The sequence below is a fragment of the Lactuca saligna genome, chromosome 4 (assembly GCF_052625555.1).
Source record: "Lactuca saligna cultivar CGN05327 chromosome 4, ASM5262555v1, whole genome shotgun sequence".
Classification (NCBI taxonomy): Eukaryota; Viridiplantae; Streptophyta; class Magnoliopsida; order Asterales; family Asteraceae; genus Lactuca; species Lactuca saligna.
Window position 1 is genome coordinate 174331914 of NC_136420.1, and position 20830 is coordinate 174352743.

Here is a 20830-nt window from a genome sequence, read left to right on the forward strand (position 1 = left end):
ATCCTGTTGTTATAAGTGTTTAAAAACCCCTGTAATAGTATATGTGAAAGTCCAGGAAGCCCCATATCTATATACTTCGAAATCATGCGAAATACAGGAGGCAGCGGATTGACTGCATGGCGAGGACTCGCCGAGTCCAATGATCAGACTCGGCGAGTAGCTTGAAGTTTCACTAGGACTCGCCGAGTTGTTCTTCAGACTCGGCGAGTAGCTTGAAGATCTACTAGGACTCGTCGAGTCGTTCTTCAGACTCGGCGAGTGGAGCCAGGGTGTCTATACTCGCCGAGTTGCCCTTTTTACTCGACGAGTCCGGTCAAGATTGACCGTTGACCTGTATGTAACTTAGTAGGGTCAGTTGTCTTGTTTGATAAGATCATTAATAAAGGTATGTGGTGTTATAGGGAACCTGCGGATTAGCGGATCGAGTGCGAGCAGTTCGAAGGGTTTATAGCTTGCATACTACGAGGTGAGTCTTCTCACTATACTTCACCCGGATGGGTTTGACTGCGAGACCGGAAGGTCGTATGTGTTATATTTATGCTATATCTAGAGAGGTAGATGCTTTATATGTGATGAATGCTTATATGTGATGTATGCTTATACGGGCCGGAAGGCGAGACTTAATGTGATAGAAAGAACGGTATGATGTATGACTTATGTGTTATGTGCGTTATGTTACATGTGATATGTTTTATACAACTATGGGCCGGAAGGCAAAATACTATGGGCCGGAAGGCAAATTAATAAGGGCCGGAAGGCGATATGTAACGGGCCGGAAGGCGATTATGTTACGGGCCGGAAGGCAATGTTATGTGGACCGAAAGGTCCGGGCCGGAAGGCGTATGTGGGTAAGTCGTATACTGGGGAACTCACTAAGCATTTATGCTTACTAGTTGTTTTTATGTTTTTCAGGTACTAGTGATGACCGTGGGAAGGCGCCGGCGTGACACGTACACACTGCCACTGTTGAAGATCCTGGAGATTTATTATTTATACTTTTGAAATAAACTTGGAATAAACCCTTTTGTCGAATAATGATGTTTTGTTTTAAATAAAAAAATTTATTTGAAAATTTGAGCTGTTACAATTGGTATCAGAGCCTTGGTTTGAGGGATTCGGGTGTACTTTTGGGTGCAACTGAACTCAGACCGGGGATTTGAGGTAAAACCTTTTTTAAATAATAAGGACACAACATTTTATAAATGGTAAGGCGGTAAAACAAGGATGGAGCAGTGTGTACGAGCAGCCAGCGCCCGAACGGTAAAGATCCCCAGAATACCTTACAATGTTATATTATGCACTGAATTATGAAATTGTTATGCATGCTAGAAGACTAGGTATACATGATAGGACTAGAGTTGCCTGTTTTGTGATGCCTTAGTCTAGGGAGATTGTTTATATGAGATATTTGGTAGCGTGCAAGTAGATAGTGCATACTAGAGGTAGAGTACTCATTATTCGGGATTTGGGGAGGAAGACTTGGGACGAATACTGATGCGGTGTGGTCGGTAGTATTGGGCCCGTACTACCGAAGACACTGGATCGGTGGAAGACCCAAGTAAGAATCCCTGGAAATCGGAGACTGAGTAGGGCACGTATCGAGTACAATTGTACTTGGTGGAGTCTCTGATGATTTTATGTTATATTTCAGAGACATCATGGTCATCACACGCAATGGGGCGAGTTCGAGCGGTGCGAGTGACGAGGAGATTCGTCAGATTATTCAGGAAGAGGTAGCTGCGGCGGTTCGGGCTGAGATCCCGGAGATGTTTGGGTCTATTAAGACCACTCTGATGGAGGAGTTCGAGGAGCGGTACGCCGCACTTACTGAAGCTGCAGTCGCTGCCGCTACCGCAGCTGTGGCTGCTGCTAGGCCGCAAGGGGGTGATTCATTACTATTCAGGGAATTCAGCAACACGAAACCCCCTGAATTTGATGGGACGCAGGATCCGATTGCAGCTATGAGGTGGATCGCCGACATCGAGGGGTGCTTCTATACCTGCTCATGCCCGGAGCACTTGAGGGTACGGTTCGCCTTGAACCAGCTTCGTCTGGGAGCGAAGGATTGGTGGAAGTTCGTGACGGCGAACTTCACTCAGGCAGAGATTTCGGCGGTGACATGGGAGAGGTTTACGGAGATGTTCAGGGACGAGTACGTTCCCCCGGTGGAGAGGGAGCGATTGATTCAGGAGTTCTTGACCCTTAAGCAGGGTACTGATTCCGTGGCAGTGATCACACGGAAGTTTCATGAGAGGGCAATGTTTTGCCCCGAGCTGGTATCTACGGAGCAGTCGCGGATGAGCCGCTATTTGGGTGTTTTGAAGAGGGAGATCCGGGAGTTTGTGTCAAACTCCACCTATCGTACTTTCACTGAGCTTCAGGCAAACGCCAGGAAGCGCGAGATCGAGCTGGAGACTCAAGCGAGGGAGGAGGCTGAGTCTCGGCAGGTGGATCGACGGCCGGCCCAGTCTCAGCCGGCAGCCAAGCGGACTAAGTTCGCTGATTCGTGGATGGGAGGTTCGAAGGGTCGCACTTGCGCGAAGTGCGGCAAGAGTCACGAGGGGGCGTGTCGAGCTGGTGGTTGCTACAAGTGTGGCAAGGAGGGACATATTGCCAGGGATTGCCCTAAGGGGTTTATGGTTTGCTTTCACTGCAACCAGACAGGCCATCGGAAGGCCGAGTGTCCGCAACTTCGTCAGGGAGTTACACCTACTACCCGGACTACTGAGACCCGACCGGCGAAGGTCGAGGCCCCGAGGGCTCGCGGGAGAGCCTTTCAGCTGACTGCGGAGGAAGTCCGCGCTACGCCCGATGTTGTGGCAGGTATGTTATCATTCACGTATTTACTTAAAGGTCGAAATGCTATGCTTATGTTAATGTATGTGTAGGTACTTTCCTTGTGAACTCTATGCCTGCTCTAGTGTTATTTGATTCGGGTGCGAGTAAATCGTTTGTATCGTTAGCTTTTAGTAAGCACATCGACATTAGTCGTGAGCTGTTAAGGCGGCCTTTGAGCGTTTCTATTGCGGCTGAGAGGGTGATTTGTGCTACGGAGGTTCTTCGGGGATGTGTGCTAGAGATCTTCGGGGTCGCGTTTCCGATTGACCTCATTCCTATTGCGATGGGGGATGTCTGTGTCATTGTAGGCATGGACTGGTTGAGCCGATTCAGCGCTGTCATCGACTGCGAGCGTCAGCTGGTGACTATACGAGACCCTAGTGGGGGAGTTCTTACGGTATACGGCGAGGGTACCCGTTCGGGATCAGCTTTTTGTTCGGCCGCTAGGGCGAGGCAATGCCTACAACGGGGATGTAATGGTTTTGTGGCGTATGTGATGGATATGCGGGAGAGTTCCGAGAGACCGAAGACACTGAAGGAGGTTCCAGTGGTGCGCGAGTTCCCAGACGTTTTTCCCGAGGATTTGCCGGGAGTACCTCCTGTGAGGCAAGTAGAGTTTGGTATCGATCTAGTTCCAGGGGCTGCGCCTATTGCGAAGGTGCCTTATCGTCTTGCACCTCCAGAGATGCAAGAACTGTACTCGCAACTTCAAGAGTTGTTGGGGAAGGGATTTATTCGGCCGAGTAGCTCGCCGTGGGGAGCACCTATTCTGTTCGTCAAGAAGAAGGATGGTTCACACCGGATGTGTATCGATTACCGAGAGCTGAACAAGGTGACGGTCAAGAACCGCTACCCGTTACCGAGGATCGATGATCTATTCGATCAGTTGCAAGGGGCATCTTGGTTTTCCAAGATCGATCTGAGATCAGGGTACCATCAGGTAAGAGTGCGGGATGAGGACGTCCAGAAGACAGCCTTTAGGACGCGGTATGGGCATTACGAGTTCGTGGTGATGCCTTTTGGGCTCACCAATGCCCCAGCAGTGTTCATGGATTTCATGAACAGGGTATGCAGGCCGATGCTGGATCGGTCTGTGATTGTGTTCATCGACGACATTCTGGTGTATTCGCGGTCTAGGGAGCAGCATGAGGGACATTTGAGGGAGGTCCTTGAGGTACTGAGGTCGGAGAAGCTATATGCAAAATTCTCCAAATGTGACTTCTGGTTACGGGAGGTTCAATTTCTGGGGCACGTTGTAAATCAGGCAGGGATATTGGTCGATCCGGCCAAGGTGGAAGCGGTGATGAGTTGGGAGGCACCGAAGTCACCTTCGGAGATCAGGAGTTTCCTTGGGTTGGCAGGGTACTATCGGAGGTTCATTAGGGACTTCTCCAAGATCGCGGTGCCACTCACCAGGTTGACCCGGAAGGGTGTTACATTTTCATGGGGACCCGAGCAGCAGACTTCCTTCGAGACACTTCGTCAGAGACTGTGCGAAGCCCCAGTATTAGCTCTTCCGGAAGGGATGGAGGACTTTGTCGTATATTGCGACGCATCGATTTCGGGACTGGGTGCAGTGTTGATGCAGAGGGGCCATGTGATAGCCTATGCATCGAGGCAGCTGAAGCCTCACGAAGCGAGATATCCCACACATGACTTAGAGTTGGGGGCAGTAGTGTTCGCCCTCAAAATTTGGCGTCACTACCTGTACGGGGTTCGTTGTACCATATACACGGACCATAAGAGTTTGAAGTATTTGATGGATCAACCAAACCTAAACATGCGTCAGAGGAGATGGTTAGACGTGGTTAAGGATTATGACTGTGAGATCCTATACCACCCAGGCAAGGCTAATGTAGTAGCCGATGCATTGAGTCGTAGGACGGAGAGCACTCCATTGCGGGACGTATGTTTGAGATTGACGGTGATGACTCCGATATTAGATGCTATTCGTGGGGCACAGGCCGAGGTTGTGAAATATGAGATGCAGAAACAGGAGCGGGTCGTTGGGTTGATTTCAGAGTTCGTTATGGATGGACGGAGACTTATGACGTTTCAGGGTCGGATCTGGGTACCATTCGTGGGCGGTACGCGTGTTACTTTGATGGAGGAGGCACACAGATCGAAATTCTCAATCCATCCCGGTGCTACAAAAATGTATTTGGATTTGAGAAAGGAGTACTAGTGGCCTTGCATGAAGAGAGACGTCGCCTGGTTCGTTGAGAGGTGTTTGACCTGCCGTAGGGTTAAGGCCGAGCATCAGAGACCGCACGGTAAGTTGCAACCTTTGGAGATTCCTGAGTGGAAGTGGGAGCAGATCACGATGGATTTCATCACTAAATTGCCGAGAACTGCCAGGGGAGTCGATGCGATTTGGGTGATTGTGAATAGGCTAACAAAGAGTGCACACTTCCTTGCCATTAGCGAAAGTTCATCAGCAGAGAAGTTGGCAGAGTTATACGTGAGAGAGATAGTATCTCGGCATGGAGTGCCGACCTCGATTGTTTCGGACCGCGATGTACGTTTCACTTCCAGGTTCTGGAAGAAACTCCATGAGGAGTTGGGTACTAAGCTGCATTTTAGTACCGCATACCATCCCCAGACCGACGGTCAGAGCGAGCGGACGATTCAGACATTGGAAGACATGCTTAGAGCGTGTGTGTTAGACTTCGGGGGTAGCTGGGATGCGCATCTGCCGTTGGCTGAGTTTTCCTACAACAACAGCCATCATTCGAGCATTGGTATGCCACCTTTTGAGTTGTTGTATGGTAGGAGGTATCGAACTCCCATTTGCTGGGGAGAAGTGGGACAGAGAGTGATGGGCAGTACAGAGATTGTACTTCAGACGACCGAACAGATTCAACGAGTGAGGCAGAGGTTATTGACCGCCCAGAGCCGACAGAAGAGTTATGCGGACAGACGCCGGTCCGAGCTCGAATTCCAGGTCGGCGACTTCGTTCTCCTAAAGGTTTCTCCTTGGAAAGGGGTAATTCGGTTCAGGAAGAGGGGCAAATTGGGGCCCCGGTTCATAGGTCCATTTCGGGTAATTGCAAGGATAGGGCGGGTAGCTTATCGATTGGAGTTGCCAGTGGAGCTGAGTCAGATTCACAATACCTTCCACGTATCACAGTTGAGGAAGTGTATAGTCAATGAGGCAGCAGTGGTTCCGTTAGAAGATATTCAGGTGGATGCGAGCCTGAATTACGCCGAAAGACCAGTAGCTATCAGGGATCGGAAGATCAAGGTTCTACGGAACAAGGAGATACCTCTGGTGTTGGTTCAGTGGCAACATCGGAAGGGATCGGAGATGACTTGGGAGCCGGAAAGAGAAATGCGGGAGCAACATCCGGAGTTATTCGCAGAATGAGACTTCGAGGGCGAAGTCTAGTTCTAGTGGGGGAGAGTTGTAACAACCCGAAATTTCAGGTATTTCTTTAAATTATTTTTGGGGCACATTTAGGAGGGGACTCGGCGAGTTGGTGCATGACTCGCCGAGTAGGGCCATGGTCTTGGTCGCAGTCGCAGATACGCGACTGGACTCGACGAGTCCAAATAGGGACTCGGCGAGTCGACGCTGATTCAGCTGAACCCTAGCCGTTTCATTTCTGAATCGTATATAATGATCTTATGGCCGTCATGTCGCGTCTTTTGGCCGATTGAAGATACCTTGGGAGTTTGTGGGCATCTGGAGCAAGAGTGAGGGCTAGAGGAAGCTTGAAGAGATTGTTAGACAAGGAGGGGCAAGGTGGTGATCAAAGGAATCGAGTACTGGAAGTTTGGGGCACAGGGAACACGTTTCCAGGTAATCTTCGGATCAAAATCTGTAGCTTTTACGTTGTATGCGAATTTAGGGTTTAGGAAACCCATTTAAGGAATTGTTAGATTATCCTGTTGTTATAAGTGTTTAAAAACCCCTGTAATAGTATATGTGAAAGTCCAGGAAGCCCCATATCTATATACTTCGAAATCATGCGAAATACAGGAGGCAGCGGATTGACTGCATGGCGAGGACTCGCCGAGTCCAATGATCAGACTCGGCGAGTAGCTTGAAGTTTCACTAGGACTCACCGAGTTGTTCTTCAGACTCGGCGAGTAGCTTGAAGATCTACTAGGACTCGTCGAGTCGTTCTTCAGACTCGGCGAGTGGAGCCAGGGTGTCTATACTCGCCGAGTTGCCCTTTTTACTCGACGAGTCCGGTCAAGATTGACCGTTGACCTGTATGTAACTTAGTAGGGTCAGTTGTCTTGTTTGATAAGATCATTAATAAAGGTATGTGGTGTTATAGGGAACCTGCGGATTAGCGGATCGAGTGCGAGCAGTTCGAAGGGTTTATAGCTTGCATACTACGAGGTGAGTCTTCTCACTATACTTCACCCGGATGGGTTTGACTGCGAGACCGGAAGGTCGTATGTGTTATATTTATGCTATATCTAGAGAGGTAGATGCTTTATATGTGATGAATGCTTATATGTGATGTATGCTTATACGGGCCGGAAGGCGAGACTTAATGTGATAGAAAGAACGGTATGATGTATGACTTATGTGTTATGTGCGTTATGTTACATGTGATATGTTTTATACAACTATGGGCCGGAAGGCAAAATACTATGGGCCGGAAGGCAAATTAATAAGGGCCGGAAGGCGATATGTAACGGGCCGGAAGGCGATTATGTTACGGGCCGGAAGGCAATGTTATGTGGACCGAAAGGTCCGGGCCGGAAGGCGTATGTGGGTAAGTCGTATACTGGGGAACTCACTAAGCATTTATGCTTACTAGTTGTTTTTATGTTTTTCAGGTACTAGTGATGACCGTGGGAAGGCGCCGGCGTGACACGTACACACTGCCACTGTTGAAGATCCTGGAGATTTATTATTTATACTTTTGAAATAAACTTGGAATAAACCCTTTTGTCGAATAATGATGTTTTGTTTTAAATAAAAAAATTTATTTGAAAATTTGAGCTGTTACAGATGTTGACGTTGACATGGAGGATTTCAATCTAAATATTGATATAGAAGCAGAGTTCAATGGATGTCAAAGAATGGGTGGTCAAAGAAATGAAGATAGTGTTGAAGAAGATGATTTGGAGGTAATTGACAATGACGAGTGGGATTCACTAAGTGATGACTCAGGGGACAACAGGAAAAGAAGAGAAATGATCAAAGAGCTGGGGAAACAAACCTTATGTTCTGCTGGTGAGGTGCACAAGGTAGCTTTTCATATTGGGCAGAAATATAAAGCCAAGAAAGAATTGAAAGATAAAATTGACCTGCATGCTTTAGAGACAAGGAGGAATATCTCATTCACAAAAAACGACAAGAGTAGATTAATAGCTGTTTGTGATGGAACTGTAGTTTTAAATGCAAGTGGGGTAGGTGGACCTACCTCTGGGAAAAAGGTAAAGGGTAAAGATGTAAACTCAGATAAAGTTAAATGCACATGGAAACTTCATGCATCTAGGTCAAGTGAACAGGACTATTGGTTTATTAAGACGTATAATCAGAAACACATCTGCCTCCAAACACGAAAAATCAGATCTTGCACAGCAACATTTCTTTCCAAACGTATTATGGATCAGATTGAAGCTAATCCTGGACTGCCTGTTCGTGCCCTACAAAAGCAACTCCAATCAACTTATGGAGTTAGTATTTCAGAAGAGAAAGCATTTAGGGCAAAAGCATTAGCCACCAAAAATGTTGCAGGGGATTACGTAAAGCAATATGCAGCTTTGAGAGACTATGTACTAGAGCTACAAAAGACAAATGAAGGTACAACTGTAAAGATTGATGTGGTTTCAGAACCTGTGGTTTCATCCCCAACCAGGCAATTCAGAAGGATATACGTGTGTTTAGGTCCTTTGAAGAAAGGTTTTAAGGCAGGTTTGAGAGAATTTTTAGGCTTAGATGGAGCCTTCATGAAGGGACCTTTCCCAGGTCAAATACTAAGTGCAGTTGGTGTTGATTCCAACAATGGAACCTACCCATTGGCATATGCTGTTGCTAAAAGTGAAAACACTTCAAGTTGGAAATGGTTTCTTCAGTGTCTTGCAGAAGATCTTGACTTGTATTCAAATTCCAACTTCACCTTTATCAGTGATAGACAGAAGGTACTATAGTTACATTTAATATTGCATACTAGTTTCATTACAAACTAATGATAATTTCTTATTTTGTTTTGGTGACAACAGGGTCTTCTACCAGCCATAGAACAATTGTTCCCTAATGCAGAACACAGGTTCTGTATTAGACACATATACCAGAACATGAGGATGTTATTTAAGACTACAGAGTACAAGGAGTATTTTTGGAGGTGTGCTACAGCCACCACCATACCAGAGTTTGAAGCTGTAATGGTAGAGCTAAGGAATTATGACATAGAAGCATATCAATGGCTCTTGAAAATCCCTCCACATCATTGGGCTAGAAGTCATTTTTCTGGTATTTTCTCAATTTGTTGTCTTATTTTTTATTGTAGTATAGATATACACTAACTGTTGTTTTGTTAATGAACTATTAGTAAGGGCAATTTCAGACATGTTATTGAATAACCTTTGTGAAGTGTTCAATAGCAAACTTGTAAAAGGGAGAGACAAACCCATTATCAGTTGTTTGGAGTTCATCAGAGAGTACCTTATGAAGAGAGTATGCAATGTGATGAAGGTGTTAAACAAGTGTCAAGGTCCATTAACTCCAACTGGTACTAGGATTTTGGAAGCAAACACAACACTAGCTAGTAAGTATCATGCACGATGGAATGGGGGACAAAAGTATCAGGTTAAAGGTCCATGGAATGATCAACATGTGGTGGACATGGAGAAAAGGGAGTGTAGTTGTAGAAAGTGGGAGCTTACTGGAATTCCTTGCAAACATGCTATTGCAAGCCTAAATGAAATGGCAGACCACAATGAAAAGGTAGGAGAACTATACACCTATGTGCATAAGGTGTATTGGCTTGATACATGGAAAGAGATGTACTCCTTCAAGGTGGAGCCTATCAAAGGTAGAGCCATGTGGCCTAAGAGTGACTGCCCAACAACTCTTGTGCCTCCACCACACAACAAAGCTATAGGCAGGCCAAAAAAGAAAAGAAGGATTACAGCAGAGGAAAGGATTGAAATCCAGCAACGTAAGAGGCAAGCAAACAGTCAAAGTCAAAATGATAATGAAACTCAATCACTGAGTAGGAAGTTTTTGACTGTGACATGTAGTAAGTGTAAGCAAAAGGGTCATAATGCCAGGACATGCAAGGCCAAAGATGGGAATTGATGTTTAAGTACTTTTTATGTTTGTCAAGACTTGTTAATGCACTTTAGTTGGTACTTTGTTGCCTTTTTTTGTTCCATTTTGATAATGTACTTTGATGCCCTTTTGATAATGTACTTTAATGCCCTTTGTTGGTAATGATTGTGTTTTGACATTTATCTGTTATGGTCCCCTTTTAGTAATGTTGTTTGTTATTTGTTTATGTTGTACCGTCAAAGCCTGAAGATGTTATGGCAATGTACTTAATGTATGCATATAAAACCATTACAATTGCATATTCAAAAGGGATAGACAAAACCATTACACTTGCATATCATGTCAAGATCAAACCTTTATAATTTCATATTCATAAAAGGATAAAACCATTACACTTCCCATTGTCATAAAAGCATTACATATACAATGATCCAAAAGATAACACTTTTAAGTGGTTACTACCAACAAAAACATATATAAACCACAATTAAACCTTCTAGCACCAAAAGACAACATTTTTAAGTGGTTACTACCAACAAAAAAGTCCTAACCTCTAATTCCTATTTCCAAAACAGCACAAACAACAGAAACAAAACCCACGAGACAAGCAAACACATCTTCAGCTGGCCCACTTCAACCTCATACCTATTCATTGTTCTCAACAGTCCTGGTATGATAACAGTTGATCTTTGACACATAGGGGGATCGAACCACCCCAAAAATGCACATCTGGATCCCTACAAGAATACATTAAAGTAGAAGAGTTATTGCATAACTACCGAAATATCATAACCTAATATGAGTTTGCTAACCATTTTAGGGCATGCATAGAAACGACGACCAGGGTTTCGTGAAGTCCATGAGGTTCGCACAACAGCAACATTCCCACAGAAGCAGAGCACCATTTTTGAATCTCGTAGCAGTAGAAGTAGACGAGAGATGAAGAAGAAGAGGAAGAGGATTCTTCTCTGTAAATAAAAATAAAGAAGAGGAAGAGGATTGTGTATATGTATATAAAGGAGAAATATGATATTATTTAAAATAAGTACCTAAAATGACCAAAATGCCCTCACATGGAGGGCACATGAAGGCACTAATGACTCCAAACAAACGGTCAATGACGGAATGGACTAAAAACCCAAGAAAACCTTGATTTTGGACCTTTGGTGCAAGCTGGAAACTATTTGGACCCCATCCAAAGGTTTTGGCAAACCACAAGGACCAAATTCGCAGTTTTGTCATGATTTTAAGTAATTAAAAGACAAAATTGCAAAAATGGTCCCTGTGGTTGGTAAAATTATGTGGTCTAGGTCCAAAAAAGTTTGACGATGCATCAGTGGTCCAATTTCAGATATGTTTTGTGTTTTTGGTCCCTATGGTTGGTATTTTGATGTGGTTTTGGTGCATACCTTATTTAAAATGACAAATATACCCTTAAATATTTCATTTTAAATTATTTTATTTAACTTATTATTATTTTAACTAAAAGAAAAAGAAAAAGAAATTATTATCCTCTCTCTCTCTCTCTCTCTCAAGGGGACATTGTGCAGAACCCAAAAGAACCCACTATAAGATCGTGACACCATTAACAAATTTAAGCTCAAACAACCGTAATCACAAAATCAAGTGAAGGCGTCAACTGAAGAACCCTAAAGCCGCCATCATCGACCACTCGAATTAGGAGGGGAATGTTAATCACAGATCCTTGAAACCGACTTTGTATCCTCTCAACTAGATCTGATTTATCCGGATTTGGATTTTGATTTAGAAATTTAGAGTGGCAGCTAGTAGCGACGTGCGGAAGGAGGCTACTCCGGTAGGTCTCTTGCTACTTCGTTCCTACTTATGCTCGACGGAAGTGATGAGTTGGAGATAAAAGGGAAAGTAATTCAAAAATAGCAGTTATGGAGGATAATGGCAGTGAGTTGTCGGGTTTCCTTCTTTCTCGTTTTTCCGGCAACCTTGGTGGGAGGAGGTGGTTGGAGTAACTGTGGATGGCGACTGGTGGTGTTTGAGGGTGCTTAGGTGTTGTTTGATTAATCTAACAGTAGGGGATATAAGGTGGAGTTTGTGGTGGGTTATTGGTGTAGTTCACGATGGTTAAAGCCACCGGTAGTGGTTTTTAGTGGTGTTCGACGGTTACAACAACAACACCACCACCACTCCTTGGTGGTGCTTGTTCTCGGTAGTGAAGGAAGAAAGGTAAATAGAAAACGTAAAGGTTGGGTAGTATTTGGTTGTCATTTTGGTCAATAGAGGGTGGTGCAAGGTGGTCCTATGGTGGAGTAAAGGGGTGGTGAAATGGTGGTGTTTCAAAACTGATGAATTTGGGTTGTAGATTCGTGAGGCTTTAAAGGGTTATGCCCTTTATTTAACATCATTTCAAGAAAGATGGAGGTGGTGAATGGTTACGAGGAGAAAAAGAAGAACTGATTAATTTTCTTTCATTCACTTGTATATGGCTTCAATTTGATCAGGGAAGGAAAAACCTTTAGCATGTTTCCTCATTAGTTCATTTGACTTTCACAAGTTAAAGACAGAAGAGAGAGAGAGATAGAGAGAGAGAGCGAGAGAGAGAGAGAGAATCATTCTTTAATTTTTAATTACTTAAAATCATTAAGACTTATATAAAAATAAGAAAAACAAATATAAAGGGTATAATTATCCTTTTAAGTGGATAAGGACCAAAATCACTAAAAATATCCAATTTTGGACCGATGGTGCACCAACATTTCGTTTTGGACCAAAAGCACAGAATTTTGACAACCATAGGGACCATTTTTGCAATTTTGTCTTTGAATTACTTTCCCTTTTATCTCCAACTCATCACTTCCGTCGAGCATAAGTAGGAACGAAGTAGCAAGAGAGCGCCCGGAGCAGCCTCCTTCCGCACGTCACTACTAGCTGCCACTCTAAATTTCTAAATCAAAATCCAAATTCGGATAAATCAGATCTAGTTGAGAGGATACAAAGTCGAGTGGTCGATGATGGCGGCTTTAGGGTTCTTCAGTTGACGCCTTCACTTGATTTTGTGATTCCGGTTGTTTGAGCTTAAATTTGTTAATGGTGTCACGATCTTATAGTGGGTTCTTCATGGTTCTGCACAATATCCCTTGAGAGAGAGAGAGAGAGAGAGGATAATAATTTCTTTTTCTTTTTCTTTTAGTTAAAATAATAATAAGTTAAATAAAATAATTTAAAATGAAATATTTAAGGGTATATTTGTCATTTTAAATAAGGTATGCACCAAAACCACATCAAAATACCAACCATAGGGACCAAAAACACAAAACATATCTGAAATTGGACCCCTGATGGATCGTCAAACTTTTTTGGACCAAGACCACATAATTTTACCAACCACATGATATTTTTGCAATTTTGTCTTTACTTAATTTCCCGATACTGCATTTTCTCTTCATACTTTGTAAAGGTGCAGAGCTGTAGGCACATCACGTGCGGTCGTTGTTGACTGGTTTTCGTCGTTTTCAAAAAAAAAATATATTTAAAAAGAAAAAGAAAATACTAATCCTCGTACGAGGTGGGCCATTGTCTGCTTTTTCATGCCACGCATACATTTATTTTCTGTCTCGCCGGGGAGAACAAATTACAAACCGGAAGGAATCTTGTTTTTCCCTCTGATAACCATTTCCAGAGAAATTCAGAAAAGACCCACCAACAAAAACGCGTACATACCATACCATTCAATTCAATGTATATATTGCCAAATTCCAAAGCTCCATGGATCTACAAAATTCCTGGTTTTTCTGGCGAATAAAATCAATACATATTCATTCGTTTTTGCATTTGTTGTTTGCGTGATTCAGGATGCTCGTTTCTGTTTTAGGGTTTTTCTGTTCGTTCCTCGAATCCACATCTTTCGTATTTGGTTCACAAACACACTCTGTAAGTATATCGCTGTTTGTTGATTTCGGATTGCTCGTATTGCCCTCTTCATACTCCCTCGTTTCCCCCAAAATCTACATTCTAATTTCTCATGAATGTCGTTAATATTGTGTGTTATAAACGTTTATGTGCTAATACCCTCATCGTCCAAATATATAGCATCCGTTCATGTGAAAAAAAGATGCTAAACGAGTAATGCAACAATTAAAACATGCATCCAATGTGAATGTTTGCAACTATTTCATGTACAATCTATTTGATTCTCGGCTGAAATTTGTGCGATGAATTGATTATGATGTTTTTACTATTTGCATTATCATCTTCCACCTTTGTTTTTGGGCTTGATAGTTTAGATTTCTGCTAGAAATCAGGAAGATAACTAGTTGTTATTAAAGTAGCACTTTTGCTTGATTTCAATTGGTTATATAATCTATATGACTTAAGAATTCTGATGTTTTTATGTTTTCTTGGAACCTTTATAAAAAGGTTCTACAATGATGTTGTAAGCAACTCCCTTTAAGAATAGAACAAGGAAAAGTGTTCTTGAAAATTGCTAAAATGACCTATTTACCCTTTCCATGTTTAGATTCTAGTATCTAATATGCTATTAGTTTTATCCATAAGACTTTTATTTTGTCAATGATCACCCAATCTCTTGTGCCTTTGTAGGTGATGTGATGCTTCTATGTTGTTGAGTTCTTCCCCAAGTCCTGAAGCATTCAAGATGACTTCATGTTGACTTCTCTACATCTTTATTGGTTGTATGTAGGAGCTTTTAGGAACACGAGTTAGAAATTCATAGAATGCAGAATACAAAAACTTAAAAGAATGGATGAGGATAGAGATGATTACATCCTTCCAGCTGCATGGATGAACAAGAGTCCATCAGAACTAGCAGAATCAAATCTCTTCATAATCTCTTGTTTTATAGCAGGCCTAATTGGCATCCTAACAATCGTCTACACAGCTTTTCAATGGAGAAGAAACATCAGCCTTAGTTGGACAAAAGCCATTGCAGGGACTAAAAAAGATCCAAAATCAATCATAGATCTTGTCTCCCCTCATACATGGTATCTAGAAGCCATAGCTCGTGGAAAAAGCTTAAACTGTTGCGTATGTCTAAAATCAATGTCACCTTCTCAACCCCTTGGACCAATGGTGTCTTCCGGAAGCTTCATCCATAGATGTAGCATATGTGGTGCATTAGCTCACCTCAATTGTTCAGCAAATGCTCATAAAGATTGTAAATGTGTGTCCATGGTGGGATCTGACCATGTTTTACACCAATGGGCTATAAGGTGGACTGAGGTGATAGATCAACCAGAGGGGACATCTTTTTGTACATATTGTGAAGAGCCATGTAGTGCTTCTTTCCTTGGTGGATCACCTATATGGTGTTGTTTATGGTGTCAAAGATTAATCCATGTTGATTGTCATAGCAGCATGTATCGTGAAACAGGTGATATTTGTGACATGGGTCCTTTTAAAAGATTGATTTTATCCCCTCTTTATGTTAAAGGACTTGGTAGATCATCATCTGGTGGAATCTTGAGTTCCATTACTTATGGAGCCAATGAGATTGCTTCTTCTGTTCGTGCAAGTATCACAAGCCAAAGTAAGAAAAACAAAGGGAATTTCAATCGAGTGAGTTTAGATAAAGATAAAAGTGTAGGGGAATCGTCTACAGAAAGTAGTACACCAGATGGGAATAATGATGTTAAAGATGATGGTGTTGGGAATAGTAACAGTGACATGGTCAACAAAAAGTTGACTTTCAGGAAAGATCAGAGAGATGAATCCCAAAAGGTCCAAATGATGCAGAGATATGAGCTTGTGAACTTGCGTCCTGATGCAAGACCACTTCTTGTTTTCATCAACAAAAAAAGTGGCGCTAAACGTGGTGATTCAATCAGACTAAGAATGAATATTCTTCTGAACCCTGTCCAGGTTCATAGCTTCATATTGATTGATTCTTGATTTATCTTTCGACCAAAATTGCTAAAATCTTGATGAAACTTTTTGTAGATATTTGAGTTGAGTTCAACCGAAGGGCCAGAAGTTGGACTTTATCTATTCAGAAGAGTACCTCATTTCAGAATTCTTGTATGCGGAGGAGATGGAACAGCAGGGTGGGTATTGGATGCGATCGAGAAGCAAAATTACGTTTCACCCCCTCCTGTAGCCATTCTACCTGCTGGAACTGGGAATGACTTGGCTAGGGTTTTGAATTGGGGTGGTGGTTTGGGATCTGTAGAGAGACAAGGAGGACTTTGCACGATGCTGCAACACATGGAGCATGCTGCAGTTACTGTTCTTGATAGGTGGAAGATTTCTATCGCTAATCATAGGGGTCGACCTCTTCGTGCCCCAAAATTTATGAATAATTATCTCGGTATGCTTAATTGCTTCCATTTTTACATGTTTTACGAGTTTATGTTGCGATAATTGATCTTAATGAGTTAATCGTTGTACGTTTTCAGGGGTTGGATGTGACGCAAAGGTTGCTCTTGATATTCACAATTTGAGGGAAGAGAATCCCGAGAAATTCTATAACCAGGTGATAATATTTTGCTATTCCCCCTTTTTCTTTTGAAATTATAACATAGATGATGAAGAACAGAAATTAGGGTTTAATGATAGTAATTCATGATTCGTATCAATAGTTGTGATTAACGAGTGAGTTTTGGGGGTGATTACAGTTTATGAATAAAGTTCTATACGCAAGAGAAGGTGCGAGGAGTATGATGGATAGAACACTGGCGGATTATCCATGGCAAGTTCGGGTGGTTGTAGATGGAGTTGATGTTGAGGTTCCGGAGGTTAGTCCGAAGTTTTTCACTTCAATTTCTTGAATTTTTGGTACATTTTAATTTTTTTTTAAAATTTAGGATGCGGAAGGGGTGCTTATTGCAAATATTGGGAGTTATATGGGAGGTGTAGACTTGTGGCAAAATGAAAACGAAAGCAATGATAATTTTGATCCTCAGTCTATGCATGATAAAATGTTGGAAGTTGTGAGCATATCAGGAACTTGGCATCTCGGAAAGCTTCAGGTTTATTTTTATAATTATTATTATTATAATTATAATATTTTGGGTATAAAAATTAAAAAACATTTGAAAAATAAAATTGTTATTTAGGTTGGGCTTTCTCGGGCACGAAGGCTCGCACAAGGGAAGTTGATAAAGATTCAGCTTCTTGCACCATTGCCTGTTCAAATTGACGGAGAGCCATGGTTGCAGTCCCCATGCACGTTGACCATTGCACACCATGGACAGGTGGCATCTCTTTCTCTTTCTCTCTCTATTTTATCAATTGCTTTCCTTAAACTTGTCATCTAATAATGTGATAATTGTGTATATATGTTTAAGGCTTTCATGCTGAAAAGAACATCTGAGGAGCCACTTGGTCATGCTGCTGGGATTGTTGCTGATGTGCTGGAGAATGCAGAAACGAATCTTGTCATCAATGCGTCTCAGAAGCGAGCTCTACTTCATGCAATGGCACTTAGACTGTCGTAGCACCACCATCAACCACGCTAAAAAGACTTCCTTTCACTTGTAGCAAACGGGATTTTTGGAACACTGAATTCTGCTTTGAATTTGGGACAGAATGTAGAGACCAAATAACTTACGTATCTGACCTGTGTAAACTAGTGTTATACCGTGAGTTGTTTGGATATGTGGCTTTTAATAATTCATAATCATACGCTTACATTTTAAAAGGTGCATAGTAAATTATTCTATAAAGTTTTCTAGTAGAAACTCAAAACTAATTTTAACTGCAGATAGAAGTATAATATCGGGCCACTTAATGGTAATATAATGAAAATATCATTTCATGTATCGGCGTTATTGGTAAATCTTAAGAAATGGTTGTGTCTATATATCCTTCAACCTAGGATATATGTTGGCTTTAGAAAAGAATGGATCATTATGCTTTGGAATAGTCAAATGACGTTCCCAAAGACAATTATAAAGTCTATTATAAAGTTTATAAAGCCTATTATCAGACATAGTTTCAATCACTTGATAATACATATAGTGAAGATATATATATATATATATTTTTTCATGTGTATCTACCGGATGAAAGTGTGATATCATTGGGTCTCTTGATTAGTCGAATAATTTGAGCATATAACCGGAGCCAAAGAACATTGACTAGTTGGTAAACTGAATGTGATGATCTTACTTGAGTTTCAGGTTGAGAAACTTATTATTGAAATAATATAGATCAAAGTTCAATTGATGTCAAACACAACATGTCATTAAATATTCCAAGCTAATATGTGTTTTGTAGAGATGAACATTCATATGTAATTAATGGTAGTGACATACTGCTAGACGCTTACCATTATCTGTAGAGTTTATATATTATCTCTTGCACAAATATAAGTTTGTTTGATTTATATAATGTAACTATATTTGGTCATACACAAAAAATAAAAATAAAAAACAAAAATTAATTAAACAAATAATTAAGGGTGTAAGTGAGCCGAGCTACTCACGAACTACTTGGGATCGACTCGTTAAAAGCTCGATTCGAAATTCAATAAGTAGGCTCGCGAGCTTAAATGAGTATATATATATATATATATATATATATATATATATATATATATATATATATATATATATGATCGTTTAAGCTCGTTTAGGCTCGCGAGCTTTGTAAATTGTTTACGAGCAGAGCTCGAGCTTCATTTTAAGGCTCGAATTGAGCTCGAGCTTCTTCAAAATTAAACGAGCCGAGATCGAGCTTGGTTAGGCTCGAGCTCGGCTCGGCTCGGTTACACCCCTACAAATAATATTTATGTGTAATATATATTATTAATCAATTAAATCAATAATAACTAAAATGTTTATTTATTATTTACTATTTAAAAGAAACAAATGGTTTGTTTATTAAAATAAATACAGAGTTTATTTATTTTTATTAATCAAAATGAATTTAACTAATAAAGTTGACTAACTAATCTTAAAGATTAACTTTGACCTTGGGTAATCGATTAGATTAAAAACCGTCTTGTAATCCAATTCTATCAAGTTCAAGTCTAATCCATGTTTTTTTTTTTTTGGAACCGACAAATTTTTATTAAATAAAAATCTCACCTATCAAGGTGCTAGGAGGGCAGAAGTACATGGTAAAGGAAGAATTACATACAAATAAATGGGTTAATACACCATTCTACCCACCAGAGAGAAATGATTCCTCCTATGTTTGGTCCAAAGGAATACGTTAGATTTTACCAAATCAGCAACTTTGGTTGGCGATGGTCAAATCTTCTTGAAGATCTAGTCGCATCTTTCCTTCCAGATGTGACACACGGTTCCATAACATATGTTGATTAGGCATTTCCTTTTCTTTGGACACGTCCCCAATTAGCTGCAAATCTCACCAGCTCGTCAAGGCTGTGGAATTGGTAACCAGGTAAGTCACACCAATGAAATACCCATTCCCAAACAGTGGTTGCCATTGGACATTGAAGACGAGCGTGAACTACATCTTCATCTTTAGCTTCACAATAGGTACACGTAGGGGATGTGACTTGAATACCCCGTTTGGTTAGGGCTCAGGCAGTTGGGATTCGATCAAGGTAAGCTCTCCACATGAAGCAATTAACCTTTAATGGGACGTCGTGTGTCCAGGTTATTGCTACTTCTCCAGTTGACAAACTTCTCCAATCGAATCGAGCTCTAAGGGCATCCACGTGGAAGTTTCCATCGTTGGAGAGATAACAGACTGTGACATCCCCATTTTCACGGCCAGAAAAGACCGATTTTTGTTTATGCTTTATAAAAATCAGAGTACTTATTTTAATAAAAATGTTGCGGAATTTGTTCCCAGAAAAACATGATAAATACGTTTTTAAAACATTTTCGAAGAAACGTATTTTGTTCATTTTAAAACATTTGGGATATCATCGTTAATACAGAAACATAAGCATAAACAAAACTTACATTTATTTACACTAGTGATCTACATCTCTTTAAATCTCTCAGTGTAATGTGACTTCATATCAACACCTGTGATATAAATAAACTGAGTGGGTCAGGTTGGGAAACCTGGTGAGTACATAGGGTTTTCAACCCACAATAATATAATTATTATTTTCAAACAATCGAACAATCAACTCAATTACCCATCCCTATTATCTGCTTTATTCTTAAGGATCTACCCTAAGAATCAACTATTCCTCGTTCATACATTCCTAAGGATCATCCTAAGGAATCGGCACGAAGTCCATCGTCACCGGGGTTTAGGCACTAAGTCTGCATAGTCGCCAGAATTTATACAATAGGCACTAAGTCTGCATAGTCACCAAGGTTTTGGCACCAAGTCTGCATGATTGCCAGGGTCTAGGTATCAAGTCTGCATGATCACCAAGGTTTAGAGTACACCGGGTGAACACATCGTTCACAACACCTACAGGTTGCGAGCCTGATAGTGTTCCACTGGACTATCTAGGATAGTCCGTGGTTGTCATCCATACTCTGCTGAATGACAGGGACATCGTTTGGGAAAAAGGCTTCTCACATCGTACACCTCTCACCCACACCTTATAGTCTATATCACCTCTCAACTCATCATCCAACTCATATTTCATCTATTATATCTACCCATGTTTTACCCCCAACATTTTCGTAGATATAAAATACATATACAGTTTAAATCATTTAAAACATGTATAAAATCTTTCACTCAGCATAGACAACAAGTATTCAGACAATATGCACACATAGCACGTAATTTATATTAAAATACTTCATATCTATGTGTAAGATGAAAGGGACTATGCACTCACCTGAGAAGGTGGTGACTCGGTACTCGGACAGCGCTTCG

At 41.4% G+C, this 20830-nt stretch overlaps 2 protein-coding genes and 1 long non-coding RNA gene across 3 annotated transcripts; 2 read left to right on the plus strand and 1 right to left on the minus strand.

The window, feature by feature from the left end:
* The first annotated feature begins 9373 nt into the window (after window positions 1–9373).
* On the plus strand, window positions 9374–10105 carry LOC145040348 (uncharacterized). Its single transcript, XM_078988288.1, has one exon. The coding sequence runs from the start codon at window positions 9374–9376 to the stop codon at window positions 10103–10105; it is 732 nt and encodes a 243-aa protein (XP_078844414.1).
* Window positions 10106–10457: 352 nt separating this feature from the next.
* LOC145038933 (uncharacterized) lies at window positions 10458–11006 on the minus strand. Its single transcript, XR_013679644.1, has 2 exons — window positions 10891–11006; window positions 10458–10815 (listed from the first exon to the last, which is right to left on the minus strand). It is a non-coding gene; the product is annotated as an uncharacterized LOC145038933 (long non-coding RNA).
* A 2673-nt stretch (window positions 11007–13679) lies between these two features.
* On the plus strand, window positions 13680–17707 carry LOC145043099 (diacylglycerol kinase 1-like). The gene is made up of 8 exons (XM_078991655.1): window positions 13680–13984; window positions 14654–15931; window positions 16010–16376; window positions 16465–16541; window positions 16684–16803; window positions 16873–17037; window positions 17125–17262; window positions 17356–17707. Exons 2-8 carry the CDS (start codon window positions 14813–14815, stop codon window positions 17503–17505), a joined length of 2136 nt encoding a protein of 711 aa, XP_078847781.1. The 5' UTR covers window positions 13680–13984; window positions 14654–14812; the 3' UTR covers window positions 17506–17707.
* Window positions 17708–20830: the final 3123 nt, after the last annotated feature.